The 26,194-nt window shown below is 50.0% G+C and overlaps 1 protein-coding gene across 1 annotated transcript in view; it reads right to left on the bottom strand.

The window, feature by feature from the left end:
• Positions 1 to 26,194, bottom strand: part of LOC139279628 (cadherin-related family member 5-like) — a 184,900-nt gene that overhangs the window by 155,639 nt on the left and 3,067 nt on the right. The window contains exons 2-11 of the mRNA XM_070898739.1: positions 24,347 to 24,695; positions 24,087 to 24,256; positions 22,457 to 22,507; positions 21,123 to 21,212; positions 19,905 to 19,991; positions 19,701 to 19,811; positions 17,143 to 17,313; positions 14,761 to 14,851; positions 4,739 to 4,836; positions 2,987 to 3,193 (exon numbers count right to left, since the gene is read on the bottom strand). Coding sequence (XP_070754840.1) covers positions 2,987 to 3,193; positions 4,739 to 4,836; positions 14,761 to 14,851; positions 17,143 to 17,313; positions 19,701 to 19,811; positions 19,905 to 19,991; positions 21,123 to 21,212; positions 22,457 to 22,507; positions 24,087 to 24,256; positions 24,347 to 24,695 — 1,425 coding nt within the window. The remainder of the gene's footprint in view (positions 1 to 2,986; positions 3,194 to 4,738; positions 4,837 to 14,760; positions 14,852 to 17,142; positions 17,314 to 19,700; positions 19,812 to 19,904; positions 19,992 to 21,122; positions 21,213 to 22,456; positions 22,508 to 24,086; positions 24,257 to 24,346; positions 24,696 to 26,194) is intronic.

Here is a 26,194-nt window from a genome sequence, read left to right as displayed (position 1 = left end):
TACCCCTATTTAAGAAAAGAGGGAGACAGAAAGCAGGAAATTATAGACCAGTTAGCCTAACATCTGTCGTTGGGAAAATGCTGGAGTCCATTATTACGGAAGTACTAGCAGAACATTTAGAAAATCATAATGCAGTCAAGTAGAGTCAGCATGGTTTTATGAAAGGGAAATCGTGTTTGACAAATTTGTTGGAGTTTTTTGAGGATGTAACGGGCAGGGTGGATAAAAGGGAACCAGTTGACATCATGTATTTGGATTTCCAGAAAGCATTCGATAAGGTGCCACATAAAAGGTTACTGCACAAGATAAGAGCTCACGGGGTTGGGGGTAATTATCATCATCATAGGCAGTCGCTCGAATCGAGGATGACTTGCCTCCACGTCAAAAAGTTCTCAAGTGTTTCAATAAAGGTCCTAAAATTCCAGGTCCCGAATTAAATCTTGAAGAGCGGAAGATGCCTGTGCGTGGATTTTTTTTAACGTGTGGTGACCATTGCACACCAGCCACCACACGGGTTTGACAGAGCTAGGTCTTGGTCCTGTAGCAAGGATTAACCAAAATGACTGGAGACCAGTTCTGCTGCATGGACTTAGTGTGCACATATATCGCAGTGTCGGTTGGCGTGTACTGCCCCTGGGCCCTCGCCTCTTCTGGGCCCCAAACTCACATCTCTCCTGGACCCCGATCACCTCCCTCTACAATCTCTCGCTGCTCCTTCACCCTGACTTTGCCGCTCCTGCTGTATCTGCCCAATCAGCGACCTGGATCTTGGTGACGTCCCTCTTCACTGCCATTGCTCTCCTGCTCCAGCACATGCTGCTCCCTTGAGTGGGATGCCACCATGCTGCTCCTTCTGCTCCCCGGCCTGCTCCTAAATATATTAGCATGGATAGAGGATTGGCCAACTAACAGAAAACAGAGAGTCGGGATAAATGGGTCATTTTCCGGTTGGAAAACTATAACTAGTGGGGTGCCACAGGGATCAGTGCTGGGGCCTCAACTATTTACAAGTTAAATGAATGACTTGGATGATGGGACCGAGTGTAATGTAGCCAAATTTACTGATGATACAAAGATAGGTGGGAAAGCAAGTTGTGAGAAGGACGCAAAGAATCTACAAAGGTATATAGATAGGCTCAGTGAGTGGGCAAAATATTTGGCAGATGCAGTATAATGTGGGAAAATGTGAGGTTATCCACTTTGGCAGGAAAAATAAAAAAGCTAATTATTATTTAAATAGGGAGAGATTACAAAATGCTGCAGTACAGAGGGATCTGGGAATTCTTGTACATGAAACACAAAAAGTTAGCATGCAGGTACAGCAAGTAATTAGGAAGGCAAATGGAATGTTGGCCTTTATTGCAAGGGGGATAGAGTATAACAGTAGAGGAGTCCTGCTACAACTGTACAGGGAGGCCACATCTAGAGTACTGTGCGCAGTTTTGGTCTCCTTATTTAAGGAAGGATATACATGCACTGGAGGCAGTTCAGAGAAGGTTCACGAGGTTGATTCCTAAGATGAAGAGGTTGTCATATGAAGAAAAGTTGAGTAGGTTGGGCCTATACTCCTTGGAGTTTAGAAGAATGAGAGGTGATCTTATTGAAACGTATAAGATTCTGAGGGGGCTTGAGTGGGTAGATGCAGAGAGGATGATTCCCCTCATGGGGGAATCTAGAACTAGGGGACATAGTTTCAGAATAAAGGGTCACTCATTTAAAACGGAAATGAGGAGGAATTTCTTCTCTCAGAGGATCGTGAATCTTTGGAATTCTCTGCCCCAGAGAGCCATGGAGACTGGGTCACTGAATGTATTTAAGGTGGAGATAGACAGATTTTTGAACGATAAGCAAGTAAAGGGTTATGGGGAGTGGGCAGGGAAGTGGAGCTGAGCCCATGATCAGATCAGCCATGATCTTATTGAATGGCGGAGCAGGCTCGAGGAGCCGAATGGCCTACTCCTGCTCCTATTTCTTATGTTCTTATGATCTGTCCTGCTACCTTCAGGGATCTGTAGACATGCAATCCGACTGCCTGCCTCTCTTCAGTGGATACATTCCAGCCAGGGTGTCCCTGGAGATGGAGCACGCGGTGTCCACCGGTACACTTGCGGCCTTCTGCAAGAGGTGAGCACCAGAGGGACTCGAGTGCATCATAACCCCCGGGAACAGAATTTTAATTTGTTCCAGTAATGTCAAAAGTTTAATTTGTTTAATTAGTTGGTTTTAGTGCCCCTTTAATAAGGGGGCACTTGAATTGACGTTACACCAAAATAGTTGTGGAGCTGTTGCACTGTGAGTGGCTTAGCCATTCATGTGATGTTTGCAAGACTCAATAAAACCCCAGTTAATTGAGTTCAGGTTCCCCACGATGAGACGTGCAGTTGTGAGCCTGGTGGATGAACTGGTGGGGTTCACTTTGATTGTTAAACCTTTGCTCATAAACAGCTAGTGCTTTACAGCAAATGTGTAGCCGTGAATTCTTAAACAAAGAATCCCTGAAGCAGATACTCCACAATAGGGTAGACATAGAGAAGATGTTTCCACTTCCGGATGAGACCAAAACTAGGGGCCATCAATATAAGACAGTCACTAATAAATCCAATGGGGAATTCAGGAGAAACTTCTTTACCCAGAGAGTGGTGAGAATGTGGAACTTGCTACCATAGGGAGTGCTTGAGATGAACAGTATCAATGCATTTAATGGGAAGCTAGATAAAAACATGAGGAAGAAGGAATAGTGAGATGAGGCTTGTGTGGAGCATCCATACCGGCATGGACCATTGGGCCGAATGAGTATTCCTGTGCTGGACATTTACTCGTTCTATGCAATTAGCATTAGGATCAGGAGCAGTGGAGACGACAGGGGTAGTGATGAACAGACGGGTACTGACGAACACACGTGCTGCAGGAATGGGCACTAATACTGAGTGCTGTGTTGGACAAGCTTGCTTGTTCCACAAACGACACTTTGTTTCCTTTCACTTACCTTGGGATAGTCACAATCTTTAGCCTGAACTGCTAGAGGTTTTGAGGTTGAGCCAAGCCCTATGACGATACTGTCAGGTTCCACATCTCCTTGTATAATTCCATCATAGTGTGGCTTCTCAAAGTTTGGACTGCAGCGGCTGGCATTTAAGACATTGATGGTAACAATGGTTGTGGAGTATTTGTAGTGATCGTTCAGCTGGTAAGCCTGTGCAGGAAAAACACTTGGATTATACATTACTCTCAGACAGCACAGTCACACCATCATCATCATCATCATCATCATAGGCAGTCCCTTGGAATCGAGGAAGACTTGCTTCACTCTTAGAATGAGTCCTTAGGTGGCTGAACAGTCTAATACGAGAACCACAGTCCCTGTCACAGGTGGACAGACAGTCATTGAGTGTAAGGGAGGGTGGGACTGGTTTGCCGCACGCTCTTTCCGCTGCCTGCACTTGATTTCTGCATGCTCTCAGTGATGAGACTCGAGGCGCTCAGCGCTCTCCCGGACGCACTTCCTCCACTTAGGGCAGTCTTTGGCCAGGGACTCCCAAGTGTCGGTGGGGATGTTGCACTTTATCAGGGAGGCTTTGAGAGTGTCCTTATAACATTTCCTCTGCCCACCTGGGGCTCGTTTGCCGTGAAGGAGCTCCGCATTGGTCAGTGCTTCAGTGCTGGGGATGTTGGCCTGGTCGAGGACGCTAATGTTGGTGCGTCTGTCCTCCCAGGGGATTTGTAGGATCTTGCGATTTCTCCAGCGACTTCTCCTTCCCCACAGTCACACTCAACTGGTGACCACCGGGGCTGCCCCGGACTCACTGATCTCTCCCAGACTCAATGTGCTCCCCCGGACACAATGGTCTCTCCCGGACACAATGCCCCCACCCGCCCCCCCACCCTCCACACAATACACAATGGTCTCCCCCCGGACACAATGGGACTCAAACGGGTCTTGGGGGGTTTAATGGGGTCCCGGGAGGACCCAATGGGGTCTCCGGGACTCGTAGTGATCTCTTGGATGAGTTTTGCTTGCCTAAATGGGTTGGAGGGGAATTTTCCAGATTTTTCCATGAACTGTCCTGGTTGTTGCCAAGAGATGATGTGGGTGGGGTGAGGTAGGGAGTATTTGAATTGTAATGCACAAGGCCTCACAGCTGGATGGGGCAGTAGGTATTATTTTGACGAATATTTTCATACACTGATCTGTAGCTCGGCCGGTCATTGTTGCTGAGATATTATGGCACGGATCTATCCGGTGCTCAGTGGGGGTGGGGATCGAGGAGAGATACTCCTGACTAACTGCTCACTAAAATGAATCATTAAAAATCTGGGAACATGCCAATTGAGGGAACTAACCTGCACACCCAATTCTCCAAACCACATTGCCGCCAAGCAAGGCTTTGTGCTGGGCACAGAGCCCCACAAAATTCACCCTACGCTCAGATGGAAAGTCCTGGGGAGCACTGTCGGAATTCCCTGTTTGCACAGGGCGGGCTCTGTACCCAGAGGCGGATTTGCGAAGGTTAGCTCACTGAGTCTGTCACATCCAAAGCACGGCTCCGAAAGCAGTCCCTGCGGCAATGGATCCGCTGGAGCAGCAGGTCCCAGGCGGCTTGCAATCGCTCCACCCTCAGCACTCCCCTCAAAGGACATTCTTCAATGTGTGGCCCCTTCTCTAGATCATGGAAATGATTGCACTGAGTGAGAGCGTTGGATCTGTGTATTCACAGAGCGAGCCGAGCGCTGTACGTACCAGGACTGTCAGTACAATCGGGTTGGGGCTGGTCACAGCTTTAGTCATGGTTAACTCCCCACTTGTCGCATCGATCTTAAAAGCTTTGTCGTGATCCCCTACAAGATGAAAATCAGCGAATGAGACCATTTATTCAACAAAATGTCACCTCCCAACTTTCCAAGTCTCCCAGTCCAAGGGCACAGATCTTCTCATTGGATGGAGTCTGGAGCAGGAAGTGAGCAGGAGCAGGAGTCTGCCATTCGGCCCCTCGAGTCTGCTCCATCATTCAATAAGATCACGGCGGATCTTCCACCTCAACTCCACTTTCCTGCACTATCCACATATTCCTTGATTTCCTTAATATCCAAAAATCTATCGATCTCTGTCATCTGTCATGAATATAGTCAGACTGAGCCTCCACAGCATCTGGGGCAGAGAATTCCAAAGATTCGCCACCCTCTGAGTGAAGACATTTCTCCTCATCTCAGTCCTAAATGGCCGACCCCTTATTCTGAGACTGTGACCCCTGGTTCCAGAATCCCCAGCCAGGGGAAACATCCTCCCTGCATCTACCCTGTCAAGCCCTATAAAAATGTTGTATGTTTCAATGAGATCGCCTCTCATTCTTCTAAACTCTAGAGAGTATAGGCCTGGTCTCCTCAATCTCTCCTCATAGGACATTCCCCCCATCCCAGGAATCAGTCTGGTGAATCTTCGTTGCACTCCCTTTGTGGCAAGTATATCCTTCCTGCGGTAAGGAGAGCAGAACTGTGCGCAGTGAAATGTTGTTGCCTGATTGGCAGAGAGGAGGAGGCTGTAGAACAATGACCTGCTCTGGAGAGGTGGGAGAACACCAATCAATCAGCTCCATTGACCAACAAATCTTTAAAAGTGAAGGACCAGTAGGTCAAAGGTCAAAGCTATAAACCGTAAATGGGATCCAAAGTTTTAGAAATACGGGTACAGATTACAAAAGCAAAGAGATAATGTTGAATCTGCACAAATCACTGGTTAGACCCCTCGGAATATTGAGTCCGAAATTGCCCTGCTTTGCGCTTCCCGTTAGCACCTCCGGGGGGCGCTACCGGCTCCCATGAAATTGGGCGGGAGTTCCCGGAGGCGGTGACGTGGTAATGGTATGCCCCACGGTAGTGTTCGGCCACCACCCAACCATCGTTATCGTGCATGGCTAGCCCTGAGCATTGCGCGCCACACTCTTTCCGCTCCGCGGGTCGCCAACCGGGCCACACACCGATCGCAGGGCGGAAATTAAAGGGGTCAGGAGCACTGCGTGCCATCATTTTCTTTCTGCTTGACTCCCCCTTCTGTGTCTCTTTGGCACAGTCCGGGCCCATCGTGCAGCCCGGCACTCCGCTATGATCTGACAGTCATTACAGAGACGTGCTTGCAAGGTGACCAAGACTGGGAACTAAATATTCAGGGGTATTTGACAATCTGGAAGGACAGACAGAAAGGAAAAGGAGATGGGGTAGCTCTGCAACAGTGAGAAACGATATTGGCTCAAGTGATCAGGATGTTGAAGCAGTTTGGGTGGAAATACGGAATAATAAAGGGAGAAAATCATTGGTGGGCGTAGGCCCCTAACAGTAGTAACTCTCTTGGTCGGAGTGTAAACCAGGAAATAGTGGGGGCTTGTAAAAAGGGAACAGCAATAATCATAGGTGATTTTAACCTCCATACTGATTGGACAAATCAAATTGGTTAGGGTAGCTTGAGGAAGAGTTCATAGAGTGCATAAGGGATGGGTTCCTTGAGAGTATGTAACAGAACCAACCGGGGGCAGGCTATCTTCGATCTGGTCCTGTGTAATGAGACAGGATTAATAAACAATCTCCTAGTAAAGGATCCCCTTGGAATGAGTGATTATAGCATGATTGCATTTCAAATTCAGATGGAGGGTGAGAAAGTTGGATCTCTAACCAGCGTACTAAGCTTAAATAAAGGAGACTATGAAGGTATGAGGGCAGAGTTGGCTAAAGTGGACTGGGAAAATAGATTAAAGTGTAGGACAGTTGTTGAACAGTGGTGTACATTTAAGGAGATATTTCACAACTCTCAAGAAAAATATATCCCAGTGAGGAAGAAAAGGTGTAAGAGAAAAGATAGCCACCCATGGCTAACTAAAGAAATAAAGGACGGTATCCAATTAAAAACAAGAGCAAACAAAGTGGCCAAAACTAGTGGGAGAACAGGAGATTGGGAAGCTTTTAAAAGCCAGCAAAGAATGACTAAAAAAAATGATTAAGAAAGGGAAGATAGACTATGAAAGTAAACTAGCACAAAATATAAAAACAGATAGCAAAAGTTTCTATAGGTATATAAAAAGGAAAAGAGTGGCGAAAGTAAATGTTGGTCCCTTAGAGGACGAGACCAGGGAATGGGGAACATGGAGATGGCAGTAACTCTGAACAAATATTTTGTATCAGTCTTTACAGAAGAGGACACTAACAATATTCCAACAGTGGATAGTCAAGCGGCTATAGGGGGGGAAGAACTTAACACAATCACAATCACTAAGGAGGTGGTACTCAGTAAGATAACGGGACTAAAGGCGGATAAATCCCCTGGACCTGATGTCTTGCATCCTAGGGTCTTAAAATAAGTGGCTGCAGAGATAGTGGATGCATTGGTTGTAATCTACCAAACTTCCCTGGATTCTGGGGAGGTTCCAGCAGATTGGAAAACTGCAAAGGTAACATTTCGATTTAAAAAAGGAGGCAGACAAAAATCAGGAAACTATAAACCAGTTAGCCTAACTGTGGTTGGGAAAATGTTGGAGTCCATTATTAAAGAAGCAGTAGCAGGACATTTGGAAAAGCATAATTCGGTCAGGCAGAGTCAGCATGGATTTATGAAGGGGAGTCATGTTTGACACATTTGCTGGAATTCTTTGAGGATGTAACGAACAGGGTGAATAAAGGGGAACCAGTGGATGTGGTGTATTTGGACTTCCAGAAGGCATTTGACAAGGTGCCACATAAAAGGTTACTGCAAAAGATAAAAGTTCATGGGGTTGGGGGTAATATATTAGCAGGGATAAAGGATTGGCTAACTAACAGAAAACAGAGAGTCAGGATAAATGGTTCATTCTCGGGTTGGCAATCAATAACTAGTGGGATTCTGCAGGGATCAGTGCTGGGACCCCAACTATTTACAATCTATATTAATGACTTGGAAGAAAGGACTGAGTGTAACGTAGCCAAGATTGCTGATGACACATCATCATCATCATCATCATAGGCAGTCCCTCGAGGAAGACTTGCTTCCACTCCTGAAGTAAGTTCTTTGGTGGCTGAACAATCCAATACGAGAGCCACAGACTCTGTCACAGGTGGGACAGATAGTCGTTGAGGGGAGGGGTGGGTGGGACTAGTTTGCCGCATGCTCTTTGCGGCTTGCGGTTGATTTCTGCATGCTCTCGGCGATGAGACTCGAGGTGCTCAGCACCCTCTCGGATGCACTTCCTCCACTTAGGGCGGTCTTGGGCCAGGGATTCCCAGGTCTCAGTGGGGATGTCACACTTTATCAGGGAGGCTTTGAGGGTGTCCTTGTAGTGTTTCCACTGCCCATCTTTGGCTCGTTTGCCGTGAAGGAGCTCCGAGTAGAGCACTTGCTTTGGGAGTCTCGTGTCTGGCATCGGACTATGTGGCCTGCCCAGTGAAGCTGATCGAGTGTGGTCAGTGCTTCAATGCTGGGGATGTTAGCCTGAATGAGGACGCTAATGTTGGTGCGCCTGTCCTCCCAGCGAAGACTTCGTTGGTGATATTTCTCCAGCAACTTGAGGTGTCTACTGTACATGGTCCATGTTTCTGAGCCATACAGGAGGACAGGAATTACTACAGCCCTGTAAACCATGAGCTTGGTGGCAGTTTTGAGGGCCAGCTCTTCAAACACTCTTTTCCTCAGGCGGCCGATGGCTGCACTGGCACACTGGAGGCGGTGTTGAATCTCGTCGTTGATGTCTGCTCTTGTTAATAGGAGGCTCCCGAGATATAGGAAGTGGTCCATGATGTCCAGGGCCGCGCTGTGGATCTTGATGACTGGGGGCAGTGCTGTGCGGTGAGGACAGGCTGGTGGAGGACCTTTGTCTTCCGGATATTTAGCATAAGGCCCATGCTTTCGTTCACCTCAGTAAATACGTTGACCATGCCCTGGAGTTCAGCCTCTGTATGTGCGCAGACGCAGGCGTCGTCCGCGTACTGTAGCTCGACGACAGAGGTTGGGGTGGTCTTGGATCTGGCCTGGAGACGGCGCAGGTTGAACAGGTTCCCACTGGTTCTGTAGTTTAGTTCCACTCCAGCGGGGAGCTTGTTGACTGTGAGGTGGAGCATGGTGACAAGAAAGATTGAGAAGAGGGTTGGGGCGATGACGCAGCCCTGTTTGACTCCGGTCCAGACATGAATTGGGTCTATGGTGGATCCATTGGTAAGGATCACGGCCTGCATGTTGTTGTGGAGCAGGCGGAGGATGGTGACAAACTTTTGGAGGCATCTGAAACGGAGGAGAACGCTCCATAGATTCTCGCGGTTGACAGTGTCAAAGGCCTTTGTAAGATTGAAGAAGGCCATGTATAAGGGCTGGTGCTGTTCCCTGCATTTTTCCTGTAGCTGTCGCGCTGCAAAAATTATGTCCGTTGTGCCCCATAGGGGACAAAATCTGCACTGTGACTCCGGGAGGAGCTCCTCGGCCAAGGGAAGAAGACGGTTGAGGAGGACTCTGACGACGGCTTTCCCAGTGGCTGATAACAGGGAGATTCCTCAGTCGGACTCGTCCCCTTTTTTAAAGATGGTCACGACTACTGCATCTCTGAGATCCCCTCCAGATGAAAAAGATGAGGTCGTGTATTCACGCCAGCAGTGCCTCTCCGCCATAATTCAATGCCTCAGCAGGGATTCCGTCCGCACCTATAGCCTTGTTGTTTTTAAGCTGTCTTATGGCTTTTTCTACCTCGTGCAGTGTTGGGGTCTCACTGAGGTGGTAGCGGGTAGCATGCTGCGGGATGGAGTTAAGAACACTCGAGTCAAAGGCAGAGTCACCATTGAGGAGATCTTCAAAGTGCTCCTTCCAGCAGTCCCTGACTGCCTCGGTATCCTTGATGAGTGTTTCCCCGTTCTTGGCCAGCAGTGGGGTAGGGCCTTGAATGCGATGAAGAATCCTCATACATCATGGTTGTCGGTTTTGCCAAGCATTTACAGAATTAGCACTACATTTCAAAACTAAGTGACAATGGAGTTTTAGGCGAAACATTCAGAAGCATCATGCTCCATCACTAAATCTAATGTCTACCGGTGGTATCTCCTGTGCTTTCTCCATCCACCACCTGTTCTTTAGATCCCGGGTTTTTTGTTGGACTGGTTTGATGAGAATGATCAGGAGATTCAAGAGCTAATAGATCGCAAGCGCAGGGCATTTCTGAGTCTTAAACAACAACCTAACGCAGGAGCAGCAAAGCAGCATTACAGCTGACGATACAAAGATAGGAGGAAAAGCAATGTGGGAGGAGGACACAAAAAATCTGCAAAAGGACATAGACAGGCTAAGTGAGTGGGCAAAAATTTGGTAGATGGAGTATAATGTTGGAAAGTGTGAGGTCATGCATTTTGGCAGAAAAAAATCAAAGAGCAAGTTATTATTTAAATGGAGAAAATTGCAAAGTGCTGGACCTGGGGGTACTTGTGCATGAAACACAAAAGATTAGTATGTAGGTACAGCAAGTGATCAGGAAGACCAATGGAATCTTGGCCTTTATTGCAAAGGGGATGGAGTATAAAAGCAGGGAAGTCTTACTACAGTTATACAGGATATTGGTGAGGTCAGTTTTGGTTTCCATATTTATGAAAGGATATACTTGCTTTGCAGGCAGTTCAGAGAAGGTTCACTAGGTTGATTCCGGGGATGAGAGGGTTGACTTATGAGGAAAGGTTGAGTAGGTTGGGCCTCTACTCATTGGAATTCAGAAGAATGAGAGATGATCTTATCAAAATGTATAAGATTATGAGGGGGCTTGACAAGGTGGATGCAGTGAAGATGTTTCCACTGATAGGGGAGATTAGAACTAGAGGGCATAATCTTAGTATAAGGGGCTGCCCATTTAAAACTGAGATGAGGAGAAATTTCTTCTCTCAGAGGGTTGTAAATCACTGCCTCAGAGAGCTGAGGACGCTGGGACATTGAATAAATTTAAATCAGAGATAGACAGTTTCTTAACCAATAAGGGGATAAGGGGTTATGGGGAGCGGGCGGGGAAGTGGACCTGAGTCCATGATCAGATCAGCCATAATCGTATTAAATGGCGGAGCAGGCTAGAGGTGCCGTATGGCCTACTCCAACTCCTATTTCTTATGTTCTTATGTTCTTATGTTCACTCCGATTGGGCACGACCCCGGCACCGCCCTGCCCCGGTGACGGAAGGCGTGTGGCCTTGAAACGCGTCATGACGAACACGCCCGACCAGCACCCCCGAACCCGCCCCAAGAGGAAGTGGATGGTGTGACATCGCGCTCTACTTCCAGTGAGGGGCGGTGCCTGCACTCCCACGCCGCGCACTGGCAGCCCCGCCTCCCCCAGTCAGGTACCGCCCACCATCGGGGGCACGGGGCAATTTCACCCTCATCGCGCTCAGGTTAGGGAGGATGTCAAGGCCTCGGAGAGCATGCTGAAGAGAATCGCCATGGTGGTCCCAGGGATGAGAGGTGTTAGTCACCAGGGACTCCCTTCATTAGAACACAGAAGACTAAAAGCAGATCCGATAGAGGGAATCAAAATTATGAAGGGTTTTTAATAAAGTAAATTAGGAAAAACGAATCATTTTGGTGAGTTGGTAATCAGAGGGAATACATTTCAGACCATGAGCAAAAGAATGAAGGACAGGTGTGGATTATTATACACAGGGTGTTGGCATGTGGAGTACTGGACCAGAAAGTGTGGGGGAGGCAAAATCTACAATGCCTTTTAAACAGGAAATGGATAGATGTTAAAGAAAGAAACATAGAAATCAAACTAAGTGAACGTTCCTTTAGGAGCAAGTGGTTGAATCTGGCCTTACTGTGCCACATTTATAGTTCTATGTTTACAAACCAGAAAGACAAAAGCTACCTTGGTATTGTGTTCTCCCCACACCCGTCACCCCCCTCCACCCCCCCCATCCCCCACACCCGGCACCTCACACAGATTCCACAGTGTCCAGCTTTACAGAGGCTGGAGGTGAGCAACCTTCTCACTGAAGTTTCATGATGGGAGCGATGGACAGTGAGTAAGATCAAGAGTGGGTGAGAGTGAGAATGTGTGAGAGTGAGAGTGGGTGAGAATGAGAGTGGGTGAGAATGAGTGTATGAGAGTGAGAGTGGGTGAGAGAGAGTGTGTGAGAGTGACAGTAGGTGAAAGCGAAAGTGGGTGAGAGCGAGAGTGGGTGAGAGCGAGAGTGGGTGAGAGAGAGTGGGTGAGAGCGATGGACAGTGGGTGAGAGAAGAAAGATTTGCATTTATATAGCGCCTTTCACGACCATCGGACATCTCAATGCAATTTACAGCCAATGAAGTACTTTCAGAGTATACTCACTGTTGTAATGTAGGAAAAGCAACAGCCAATTAGCGCGCAGCAAGCTCCCACAAATAGCAAAGTGATAATGATCAGATAATCTGTTTTTGTTATGTTCATTGAGGGATAAATATTGGCCAGATTGATGGAGAATGATTGAGTGATGGAGAATGATTGATGGAGAATGATTGATGGAGAATGATTGATGGAGAATGATTAAGTGATGGAGGATGATTGAATGATGGAAGTGGTTGATGCCTGATAGAAGGGTCACTGGAAGGGCATTTAATTTCCATGGGGCAAGCAGGTTAAACTGTCACAGCTGGTGTGTGTCTGGTGCCCACCTGAGGCAGCAAGAATATCCGGTACTTGTCTGTGATTGAATGGGTTGCCCAGGCCCACCCCTGACCACAGCTATGCCCACCTCGGCCCCCTGTGTATAGTGGGCAATCTCGATATGTAAAAGAAAAAATACATGTTCTATTCTTTGTGGGTCCAGGCTGTTGCTTACCCTGGACCCCTCCCCTCGCTGGGTCCGACTTACGCACATCTGGAGGCTGGCACTGTTCATCTCTCTGGGTGCTCTGGCCTCCATTCCTACACTGGGTCTTTACTGTAAGTGGTAACTCCCAATGTAAGAATGAGATTTGTCACGTAAGGAGTGGGAAAAGATTCCCTCTACAAGGCAGGTCTGAAAAACCTAGAATCAGCGGAGACATGGTGGTTCGGGAATTGGACAACTTCTCAAATCACAAGATAGTTACGGCTGAGGTAGGTCATTCGGCCCATCCATCCAGACAGATTCCCTCCTGCCATTGTAGCATCAATTGTTTCGCACTAAGGGTCAGACTTGTGGCTCCTCTCTGCACTGTCTCCCCTGTGTCTCAGTGACCTTAACTGGACACAGTGCTCGAGGTGGGTCTGACCAGAACTGGACACAGTGCTCGAGGTGGGTCTGACTAGAACTGGACACAGTGCTCGAGGTGGGTCTGACTAGAACTGGACACAGTGCTCGAGGTGGGTCTGACTAGAACTGGACACAGTGCTCAAGATGGGTCTGACCAGAACTGGACACAGAGCTCAAGGTGGGTCTGACCAGAACTGGACACAGAGCTCAAGGTGGGTCTGACCAGAACTGGACATAGAGCTCAAGGTGGGTTTGACCAGAACTGGACACAGTGCTCAAGGTGGGTCTGACCAGAACTGGACACAGAGCTCAAGGTGGGTCTGACCAGAACTGGACACAGTGCTCAAGGTGGGTCTGACCAGAACTGGACACAGAGCTCAAGGTGGGTCTGACCAGAACTGGACACAGTGCTCAAGGTGGGTCTGACCAGAACTGGACACAGAGCTCAAGGTGGGTCTGACCAGAACTGGACACAGTGCTCAAGATGGGTCTGACCAGAACTGGACACAGAGCTCAAGGTGGGTCTGACCAGAACTGAACACAGTGCTCAAGGTGGGTCTGACCAGAACTGGACACAGAGCTCAAGGTGGGTCTGACCAGAACTGGACACAGTGCTCAAGGTGGGTCTGACCAGAACTGGACACAGTGCTCAAGATGGGTCTGACCAGAACTGGACACAGAGCTCAAGGTGGGTCTGACCAGAACTGGACACAGTGCTCAAGGTGGGTCTGACCAGAACTGGACACAGTGCTCAAGATGGGTCTGACCAGAACTGGACACAGAGCTCAAGGTGGGTCTGACCAGAACTGGACACAGTGCTCAAGGTGGGTCTGACCAGAACTGGACACAGTGCTCAAGAGAAGTAGCGAATTTGTAGGTTCGGCCATTGGACCACCAGGGAGAGTTTCGACCGGGCCAGTGGCCTGGCACCTAAGAGGAGGTACGAGGCTGCCCGTTGGCAGCCCGGCCGAACCTGGGGGCAATAATTGGCCGGGCGATTGGGAAGTCGGCCGTCAAAAAAAAATATAGTGGTCGTGCCAGTGGGCCCTCCCCTTGAAGGGCCGGCGCGCTGCCGTGCCGGACACACACAGAAAGCAAGGTGCCCGACAGAAAAAGCTGTCGGGGGTACCGCGCAGCGGATCGGCCGTTTTTTACGGTAAAGTTGGGGTGGGGGAGAGCGGCGGTGCGCGCTTTGATGACGCGCTTGTGACAGTTGGCAGTAGCGGGATGGAATTGGGGACAGGCCGAAAAATCCCGAAGGTGATTTTGGGTCGTGGAGGCCAATCGACTGTAACGTGGCGGCCACTCGATTCCACCGCATGGCCGCTGCAAAACGGTGGTAACGGGCCTTATCCGGACCCTGAACTTTGACCCCTGTATCTGAGTTAATAACGCCCAGCATCCCGTATGCTTTCTTAACCTGCTTTTCAATTTGTCCTGCCACCTTCAAAGATTTGTGTACACACATCGCCAGGTCTCTCTGTTCCTGCACACACTTTAAAATCGTCCCATTTACTGCACACAATTGATTGTATCCATTAAACAACTGATGGCAGTCCACTCACTGCTAACTCACCTGCTATAATGCTGTAAGTAATCGTTGCATTGATTCCTTTATCACCATCAACAGCTTGAATGCGCTGAGGACTCAGGGGCAGTGGGTCCGGCTGCAATAAACCACAGGGAGATATCAATGCAAGGGCTGAAATGCAAGCTAGAAATGCAAGTCAGAGGGCCCAAGTTTCCACAAGAAAAAAACGGGCGCCACTCCGAGCTGGGCGCCCGTTTTTCGCGCCTAAAATGGCGCCTAAAAAAATCCTCGGTATTCTCCACCTACTTACAGGTCCTCTGGCCCTCGGCGCAGTCAGCACGAGCTGTGGGGGGGGCGGAGCCAGGTCCCGGCGCTGAAAACAGTGCCGGGACCTCTGCACATGCGCGCTACAGTCGGCACGCAAGTGCAGTAGCTCCAGGCGCCGAACTGTGTGGGAGGGGCCCGAAGCACGCAACCCCCTAGCCCTGGCCCAATGGCCTCACTGGGGCTGCGTGGATAAGGCTCCTCCCACGGCCAGCTCCTGCTCCCCGCCCCCGACAAGACCCGACACCCGCTCCCCCCCCCACCCCCGCCGACCAGACCCGACCCCCCGCTCCCCTCCACCCCCCACCCCCGCCGACCAGACCCGACCCCCCGCTCCCCTCCACCCCCCACCCCCCGCCGACCAGACCCGAGACCCGATACACGCTCCCCCCACCCCCGCCGACCAGACCCGACCCGACACCCGCTCCCCCCCACCCCCCACCCCCGCCGACCAGACCCGACCAGACACCCGCTTCGCCCCGCCCCCCACCCCCGCCGACCAGACCCGACCCGACACCCGCTCCCCCCCACCCCCCACCCCCCGCCGACCAGACCCGAGACCCGATACCCGCTCCCCCCCCCCCGCCGACCAGACCCGACCTGATACCCGCTCCCCCCCCCTCCCGCCGACCCGACCCGAGACCCGACACCCGCTCCCCCCTCCCCCCCGCCCCGACCCGACACCCACTCCCCCCCCGCCCCGACCCGACACCCACTCCCCCCCCCTCTGCCCCAACCCGACACCCGCTCCCCCCCCCACCCGTCCCGACCCGAGACGCGCTCCCTCCCCCGACCCGACACCCGCTCCCCCCTCCCCCGTCGACCAGACACCTGCTCCCTCCCCCCGCCGACCAGACCCGACCCGACACCCGCTCCCCTCCCCCCCGCCCCGACCCGAGACCCGCTCCCCCCCCGACCCGACACCCGCTCCCCCCTCCCCCGTCGACCAGACACCTGCTCCCTCCCCCCGCTGACCAGACCCGACCCGACACCCGCTTCCCCCCCCCCCGCCGACCAGACACCCGCTCCCCCCCCCCCCGCCGACCAGACCCAACACCCGCTCCCCCCCCCGCCGACCAGACCCAACACCCGCTCCCCCCCCCCCCCCCGCCCCGACCCGAGACCCGAGACCCGCTCCCCCCCACCCCCCCCCGACTGACCCGACCCGACCCGCGCTCCTGTTCCCCGACCCAACCCGCCCGCCCCCCCTCACTGGACCCGACTCCCGGACTGGATCCGATCCGACCTGACCTCTCCCTTCCCGACCCCTCACCCCCCTCTCTCTCCACCCCCCCGCTCTCTCTCTCTCCCTCCCTCCCTCCCTCCCTCTCTCTCCCTCCCTCCCGCCCTCCCTCTCTCTCTCTGCCTCCCTCCCTCCCTCTCTCTCTCTCCCTCTCTCTCTCTCTCTATCCCTCCCTCCCCCCCTCTCTCTCCCTCCCTTCCCCCCCCTCTCTCTATCCCTCCCTCCCCCCCTCTCTCTCCCTCCCTTCCCCCCCCTCTCTCTCCCTCCCTTCCCCCCCCTCTCTCTCCCTCCCTCTCTCTCTCTCTCTCTCTCCCCTCCCGCTCAGCGGCACGAACGGCTGCAGAATTCTCCCTGGCTGAAGCACTTTCACACAGGTAGGAAGATGGTTTATTTAATCATTTCTTGGCTTATAAATGTTTATTCAGGTTGGATTTATTTGTATAATATTTGTAGAAGTATAAATAAGGATTTATTGTCGAATTTAATGAGTTCCCTTTCCCCCCCCTCCCCCCCACCTCGTTCTGGACGCCTAATTTGTAACCTGCGCCTGATTTTTTAATGTGTAGAACAGGTTTTTTCAGTTCTACAAAAATCTTCACTGGCTCCATTCTACTTTAGTTTGGAGTACGTTTTCACTGTGGAAACTTTCAAATCAGGCGTCAGTGGCCGGACACGCCCCCTTTTGAAGAAAAAATTCTGTTCTAAACTAGAACTGTTCTACCTGACGAGAACTGCAGAAAAAAAAATGTGCAGAATTGCGATTTCTTTAAAATAGTCCATTCTCCACCAGTTGCTCCTAAAAATCAGGCGCGAATCACGTGGAAACTTGGGCCCAGAGAACCGGAGAGACAGGGCGTTACCTCCATTTTGTAGCGGGTGATACGTCCCGTGTAAGCTGCATTGACGCAGATTCTTGCTGCGGAGCTGGCAGCGACTACGCATGGTTCAAACACCGGAGGCTTGTTATCTTCATCCAGGACATGGATATTGATGGTCACGGTATCGATCGGGTTAATGTCATTTGCCTTTTCCTATAACAGATGGAAGAAAGAGAAAATTTGCAGCTATATAGCGCCTTTCACAACCCAAAGTACTTTACAGCCAATTAAATACTTTTGAAGTGTAGTCACTGTTGTAATGTAGGAAACACGGCACTTCCGACAGTGCGGTGCTCCCTCATAAGAACATAAGAACATAAGAATTAGGAACAGGAGTAGGCCATCTAGCCCCTTGAGCCTGCTCCGCCATTCAATAAGATCATGGCTGATCTGGTCGTGGACTCAGCTCCACTTACCCGCCCGCTCCTCGTAACCCTTAATTCCCTTATTGCTTAAAAATCTATCTATCTTTGACTTGAAAACATTCAATGAGCCAGCCTCAACTGCTTCCTTGGGCAGAGAATTCCACAGATTCACAACCCTCTGGGAGAAGAAATTCTTTCTCAACTCGGTTTTAAATTGGCTCCTCCGTATTTTGAGGCTGTGCCCCCTAGTTCTAGTCTCCCCCACCAATGGAAACAACCTCTCTGCCTCTATCTTGTCTATCCCTTTCATGATTTTAAATGTTTCTATAAGATCACCCCTCATCCTTCTGAACTCCAAGGAGTAAAGACCCAGTCTACTCAATCTATCATCATAAGGTAACCCCCTCATTTCTCGAATCAGCCTAGTGAATCGTCTCTGTACCCCTTCCAAAGCTAGTATATCCTTCCTTAAGTAAGGTGACCAAAACTGCACGCAGTACTCCAGGTGCGGCCTTACCAATACCTTATACAGTTGCAGCAACACCTCCCTGCTTTTGTACTCCATCCCTTTCGCAATGAAGGCCAACATTCCATTTGCCTTCCTGATTACCTGCTGCACCTGCAAACTAACCTTTTGGGATTCATGCACCAGGACCCCCAGGTCCCTCTGCACCACAGCATGTTGTAATTTCTCCCCATTCAAATAATATTCCCTTTTACTGTGTTTTTTTTCCCAAGGTGGATGACCTCACACTTTCCGACATTGAATTCCATCTGCCAAGCCTTAGCCCATTCGCTTAACCTATCCAAATCTCCTTGCAGTCTCTCTGAGTCCTCTACACAACCCGCTTTCCCACTAATCTTAGTGTCATCTGCAAATTTTGTTGCACTACACTCTGTCCCCTCCTCTAGGTCATCTATGTATATTGTAAACAGTTGTGGTCCCAGCACTGATCCCTGTGGCACACCACTAACCACTGATTTCCAACCGGAAAAGGACCCATTTATCCCGACTCTCTGCTTTCTGTTTGCCAACCAATTCTCTATCCATGCTAATACATTTCCTCTGACTCCGCGTACCTTTATCTTCTGCAGTAACCTTTTGTGTGGCATCTTATCGAATGCCTTTTGGAAATCTAAATACACCACATCCATCGGTACACCTCTATCCACCATGCTCGTTATATCCTCAAAGAATTCCAGTAAGTTAGTTAAACATGATTTCCCTTTCATGAATTCATGCTGCGTCTGCTTGATTGCACTATTCCTATCCAGATGTCCCGCTATTTCTTCCTTAATGATAGTTTCAAGCATTTTCCCCACTACAGATGTTAAACTAACCGGCCTATAGTTACCTGCCTTTTGCCTGCCCCCTTTTTTAAACAGAGGCGTTACATTAGCTGCTCCCCAATCCGCTGGTACCTCCCCAGAGTCCAGAGAATTTTGGTAGATTATAACAAATGCATCTGCTATAACTTCCGCCATCTCTTTTAATACCCTGGGATGCATTTCATCAAGATCAGGGGACTTGTCTACCTTCAGTCCCATTAGTCTGTCCAGTACTACCCCCCTAGTGATAGTGATCATCTCAAGGTCCTCCCTTCACACATTCCTATGACCAGCAATTTTTGGCATAGTTTTTGTGTCTTCCACTGTGAAGACGGAAGCAAAATAATTGTTTAAGGTCTCAGCCATTTCCACATTTCCCATTATTAAATCCCCCTTTTCATCTTCTAAGGGACCAACATTTACTTTAGTCACTCTTTTCCGTTTTATATATCTGTAAAAGCTTTTACTATCTGTTTTTATGTTTCCTTAGTATATCCCCACTGAAGTGCGGCACTCCCACAGTACTGCTCCTCCGACAGTATGGTGCTCCCTCAGTACTGCCCATCCGAAAGTACAGCGCTCCGTCAGGACTGTCCCTCCGACAGTGCTGCACTCCCTCAGTACTGCCCCTCCGACAGTGAGGGGCTCCCTCAGTACTGCACCGGGAGTGTCAGCCTGGATTATATGTGCTCGAGTCTCTGGAGTGGGACGTGAACCCACGACCTTCTGACTCCAAGAGCGCTGCCCACCGAGCCACGGCCGACACCGCACAAGATACAAATTCCAATCTTTGAGAATCTGACAGATCCAGCAGAATATAAGTGCGGGAATGGACTGCGCTGTCACCTTGGCGTGTAATTTCAGCTGAAGAGTCTTTGTCTCCTCATAAGGGATCATTTTGCTGAGAATAATCTCGGGCGTGTTGGGTGTCCGGAGACGGAAGTACGCGAATCCATTCTGTGGAAAGCACAGTGTTAGTTGCAGTCAGTGTGGGCGGTGCTGATGCAAAGCTGCAGTGGGACATGGTCCACGTGGGATCGGCGCACTTACTGTGCCTGGATCCAAAGAGTAGAAGATCAGGTCGCCATCTGGGTCGAACGCTTTTACTGTTTTGAAGGGTTTATCCACAGGGAAGAGCTTCAGGAAGCAGAGAACAAAGTGTCAAAACTGGTGCACCAATAGCAAACTGATAACTCTATAACGATGATGTTAATTGTGCATCAATTATTCTGTCTTGTTCATCCTAAATTCTAAATGCACTATGGAACACAGGAACAGGAGGAGGCCATTCAGCCCCTCGAGCCTGTTACACCACACAATTAGACCATGGTTGATCTGTATTTCAACCCCCATTTCTCTGTATACCTTTGGACCATTTACCCAATAACAATTGATCATTCTCAGACCCTTCCACACACTTCCCCGCCTCACACTCATTGTGCTGTAATCCAAACACAGCCTTAATTGAATAATAAACCTGAACACTACAGATCACAACTCTTCACACAGCATTTTATCCCTCAAAAGCCAGACTTTTAAAACTCAGGTTTGGAATCAGTGCTTCCTGATTCATCTCAACTCTTCTGAATGTTAAAGCCCCTACTATGGGACTGGGCCCTTCCCCCGGTGCCCTGTGGGCCTGGACCCTTCCCCCGGGGCCCTGTGGGACTGGGCCCTTCCCCCGGTGCCCTGTGGGACTGGACCCTTCCCCCGGGGCCCTGTGGGCCTGGACCCTTCCCCCGGGGCCCTGTGGGACTGGGCCCTTCCCCCGGTGCCCTGTGGGCCTGGACCCTTCCCCCGGGGCCCTGTGGGACTGGGCCCTTCCCCCGGTGCCCTGTGGGACTGGGCCCTTCCCCCGGGGCCATGCCCTGTGGGACTGGGCCCTTCCCCTAGTGCCTTGCCCTGTGGGCCTGGACCCTTCCCCCGGGGCCTTGCCCTGTGGGACTGGGCCCTTCCCCCGGGGCCTTGCTCTGTGGGACTGGGCCCTTCCCCCGGTGCCCTGTGAGACTGGGCCCTTCCCCCGGGGCCTTGCCCAGTGGGATTGGGCCCTACCCCAGTGCCCTGTGAGACTGGGCCCTTCCCCCGGTGCCCTGTGGGACCGGGCCCTTCCCCCGGTGCCCTGTGGCACAGACGTGGGAGTCCTTTCCCAATATGGCGGGCGACGAAGGAGCGCGCACTACCCGCCATATTGGGCGTTTCACTGTCCCCTTTGCCCATGTGCAAATATTACATCACAGTGACTGGAGAATGAAGTGAACGCAATCTTACCTCACTAATATTAAAATTCAGGACATTCTCCGGAAACTTGGGAGGATTGTCATTGATATTCATGATCAGCAGCTCCAGGGCTCGTTCTGCCTGTCGGTGAGAAGTTATTGTGAAATTGCCTCAATCAAGCTGAAGTTCTCTATCACGTGTGTTTCTTGTCAATATTACTGGGCTTTAACTGGCCAATGTGAAAGATTGTCACACGTGGTCATTGCGTCCGAGGGGCAGGTTAGTGGGTTAATCAGCTTCAATCAAGGTTTTCCACAATTACAGCAGGCAGACAATTTGGCCCAGCCAGTCCCTGCTGCTGTTTAGCCTTATTTTTGATCTCCCCCAGTCTTTCCTTCCTTTATTTTACCCAATGGTCCGCTGTATTATATATTGTTATGGTACAATTTTAAACTGGGTGCAGGAAGAGAGAGACCTGGGGGTATGTGTGCACCAATCATTGAAGGTGGCAGGGCAGGTTGAGAAACTGATAAAAGAGCTTACGGGATCCTGTGCTTCATAAATAGAGGCATAGAGTACAAAAGCAAGGAAGTTATGATGAACCTGTATAAAACACTGGTTCGGGTTCAGCTGGAGTATTGTGTCCAATTCTGGGCACCACACTTTAGGAAGGATGTGAAGGCCTTAGAGAGGGTGCAGAGAAGATTTACAAGACTGGTTCCAGAGATGAGGGTCTTCAATCCAACTGTCCATTTAAGGTCTGTGTTTTTATTTTTTTTATTAAACAATATGCAGAGGAGATTTACTAGAATGGTACCAGGGGTGAGGGAATTCAGTTACGTGGATAGATTGGAGAAGCTGGGGTTGTTCTCCTTGGAGCAGTGATGGTTAAGTGGAGATTTGATAGAGGTGTTCAAAATCATGAGAAGTTTTGATAGAGTAGATAGAGAGAAACTGTTTCCAGTGACGGGAGGGGCGGTAACCAGAGGACACAGATCGAAGGTGATTGGCAAAAGAACCAGAGGTGACACAAGGGAACATTTCTTTATGCAGCGAGTTGTTGTGATCTGGAACGCGCTGCCTGAAAGGGCGGTGGGAGCAGATTCAATAGTAACTTTCAAAAGGGAATTTGATAAATACTTGAAAAGGAAAATGTGCAGGGCTGTGGGGAAAGAGCAGGGGGAGTGGGACTGATTGGATCACTCTTTCACAGAGCCGGCACAGGCTCGATGGGCCAAATGGCCTCTTCCTGTGCTGTGAGATTCTATGATTCGTTAAGCATTTAATATTGCGTGCTGTCAAATTGCTTTAGTGACTGTAGGATGTCTTCATTTTCCACAGGATTCAATCAGATCATCGATAACTAACGAAAGAGTTTAACTTACCGGCGGATTGCCACAGCTTAAATGGAAGATTATTACTGGAGTCGTGAGGTTCTGTTAAAGTACAAGACAGCAATCAGACTATCAACAGTGGCATTGTATCAGCCTTATCGTTATATAGAATTCCATCATACACATCGCTGCTAACACACAAAGTGACTGAGATAAATGTTTTCATGCAGAGAGCGGTCACAATATCATCACGAACACACGCTCGGAAAACCTTTACCTCAGCGCGGCCTGAGTGAGCAGATTCTTCCCAATGGACCTTGTCCCACTTGTGTGGTGATTCTGTGCCCGGGGGGGGAGGGGCATGTGGAATGTGGCAAGGACATGGGGAGGGGGAGGCCAGGGGGGTGGGTGGGAGGGGCGCGGGGAGGGGGTGGGAGGGTAAGGGGCAGTGCAGGAGGAACGCAGGGGTGTGGAGGGTGGGGGGAGGCAGGGGGGAGGGTGGGGGAGGCCAGGGAGGGGGGAGAGCGGGGGGAGGCATGTGGGGAGGTGGGGGGGGGGGGCGGGCTGGGGCACGTTCCCTATCCCTGAACAGTGAGGTCCGAGGTGCCCCTGATATGGGCCTCGGGCCTCGTTTCCATGGAGACAGCCAACTGCCCAGAGCTGCCGATGTACTGGGATTGACGTCTGACTCTCTGCTGGCGTCACGGCGATTGGTCCTCGGGCCGGGGTGGCGGGGAGTGAGCCAGGTTTAATGTTGGGTCTGGGGGATCGATCCTGCTCCTCCCGGCTACACATTGCGTGAAGCGAGGGGGATTTCCTGTCGATTAGCCCCGCCGTGCTGAGTGAGTGTGCGCTGACTCGATCGGGAATCGGAAACGGGTTCTGCAAGAGGAGCATGGCCCTAATTTGAATAAATTAACTCTGTTCAGAAGGCAATTAAATAAAAATCATTCTCGGAATGTGGACGTCGCAGGCAAGGCCGGCATTTATTGCCCATCCCCAATTGCCCCTTGAGAAGGTGGTGGTGAGCCGCCTTCTTGAACCGTTGCAGTCCGTGTGGTGAAGGTGCTCCCACAGTGCTGCTAGGGAGGGAATTCCAGGTTGTGATCCAGCGTCGATGAAGGGCCGATATATTTCCAAGTCATTCAGCTGACCATCACCTCTGGATCATTGATACTTGCCACATCATCATCGCTGGATCACAACCTGGAACTTCCTCCCTAGCAGCACTGTGGGAGCACCTTCACCACACCTTCAGGAGAGTCTGTCAGTGCCTGTGCAACCAGACCCCAGAGGCACTCAGTGACTCCAGGAGTGGGTAGCTACCCTGCTGGATGTAAACCCAGATTTCATTCCCCGGGACTGTCTGGACCCCCTGTCTCCCCGGGAATGTCTGGATCTCTTGCCTCCCTGGGACTGTCTGAGGCTCCTGTCTCCCCGGGACTGACTGGGGCTCCTGTCTCCCCGGGAATGTCTGGGGCTCCTGTCTCCCCGGGACTGTCTGGACCCCCTGTCTCCCCGGGACTGTCTGGACCCCCTGTCTCCCCGGGACTGTCTGGACCCCCTGTCTCCCCGGGACTGTCTGGACCCCCTGTCTCCCCGGGAATGTCTGGACTGTGGATCTGACTTGAGCAGGAATGGCTACCACTGATGTAAAGACTTTTTATTGTCACATAATTACTTCAAAATCAATCGCTTTTGTTAGCTGCAGAGTATTTTCTTTTACAGTAATCGGTACTGTTTCCTGGTTCTTTACTACAACAGGGGGCGTATTGATGATTATCGAACTGATGACAGTTCCTGCTGGTGTGTTCTCATCCACCTGCATACGTCTTTTTGGAACACAGCACGCTAAAGGAAGAGAGAAACAACCTTTTACTATAAATAACTAACAAACAACACACTTGTATTTCTGTCGTGTTATATGAAAATGCTGTTTACCATTATTCACAGAGCACACCTGCTCAGTGGCATCCATCAACGAAAGAGCAGCTAACAGGAGGCACAGCAAGATCCCAGGCCCAGGCAGGGGGAGACTTGTGCCCATTGTCTCCCGGACGCTGAAGGTTCTCTCCAAAGATTGGTAAATAAAGAAAGGATAGTCCCAATCACTGTCCCGAAACTCTCCCAGCCTCAGCCGCTTGCTTCTGATAACCCTTTGGAAGGAACCCAACCTGTAAATGATTGTGAGGGAGGCGGGTGTTAACTGACTGGTTATCCCAAACTTTGCTTCATGTCCGGATTGCTTTATTACTGCTGATCCTCTCATCCAGTCACAGTCTGCAATTTCCTGTAATGGAAAGTCATAAAAGCCGATTACACATTGTGCATTCCTCTTTGACACGATACTGACATCTGGTGAAAGGGTAATGAGATGTAGTCACTCTTCAAACGGTTGTGAAACGTTTCTCTGAGCAGTCAACAGACCTGACAGTAAGTGCCACAAGTGAACAATTGAGGGTACGGAAAGAAGCATGCATTAAGTACAACATTCAGGCTTGGGCTGATAAGCGGCAAGTAACATTCGTGCCACCCAAGTGCCCGGCAATGACTATCTCCAACAAGCGAGAGTCTAACCACCGCCCCTCAACATTCAATGGCATTATCATTGCCGAATCCCCCACCATCAACATCCTGGGGGTCACCATTGAGCAGAAACGTAACTGGACCAGCCACATAAATACTGTGGCAGCAAGTCCTATTTATTCATGGGAACAGTAGCATGGTGGTGTTGTTGGGTTAGCAATCCTGAGACCTGTACTAATGATCTGGAGACATGAGTCCAAATCCCACAGTGGCATTTTAAGTTTTAATTCAGTGAATTAAATAAATGTGCATTCAACATCTTGTTTCAATGATCGTGAAACTACCAGATTGTCGTACAAAACCCATCTCGTTCACTAATGTCCTTCAGGGAAGGAAATCTGCCACCCTTACCCTGGGAATGAGTGATCATAGCATGATTGAGTTTCAAATTCAGATGGAGGGTGAGAAAGTTGGATCTCTAATCAGTGCACTAAGCTTAAATAAAGGAGACTATGACGGTATGAGGGCAGAGTTGGCTAAAGTGGACTGGGAAAATAGATTAAAGTGTAGGACGGTTGATGAACAATGGTGTACTTTTAAGGAGATATTTCAGAACTCTCAAGAAAAATATATTCCAGTAAGGAGGAAAGGGTGCAAGAGAAAAGAAAGCCACCCGTGGCTAACTAAAGAAATAAAGGACGGTATCCAATTAAAAACAAGGGCATACAAAGTGGCCAAAACTAGTGGGAGGACAGAAGATTGGGAAGCTTTTAAAAGCCAGCAAAAAATGACTAAAAAAATGATTAAGAAAGGGAAGATAGACTATGAAAGTAAACTAGCACAAAATATAAAAACAGATAGTAAGAGTTTCTATAGGTATATAAAAAGAAAAAGAGTGACTAGAATAAATGTTGGTCCCTTAGAGGACGCGACCGGGGAATTAGTAATGGGGAACATGGAGATGGCAGAAACTCTAAACAAGTATTTTGTATCAGTTTTTAAGGTGGAGGACACTAACAATATTCCAATAGTGGATAGTCAAGGGGCTATGGGGGAAGGGACTGAACACAATCACAATCACTAAGGAGGCGGTGCTCAGTCGGACTAAAGGCAGATAAATCCACTGGACCTGATGGCTTGCATCCTAGGGTCTTAAGAGAAGTAGTGTCAGGGATTGTGGATGCATTGGTTGTAATTTACCACAATTCCCTAGATTCTGGGGAGGTCCCAGCAGATTGGAAAACTGCAAATGTAACATCCCTA

This window comes from Pristiophorus japonicus, chromosome 14 (genome assembly GCF_044704955.1).
Source record: "Pristiophorus japonicus isolate sPriJap1 chromosome 14, sPriJap1.hap1, whole genome shotgun sequence".
Taxonomy (NCBI): domain Eukaryota; kingdom Metazoa; phylum Chordata; class Chondrichthyes; family Pristiophoridae; genus Pristiophorus; species Pristiophorus japonicus.
The sequence above is the reverse complement of the archived record's forward strand: the minus strand, read 5'-3'. Positions and strand labels throughout refer to the sequence as shown.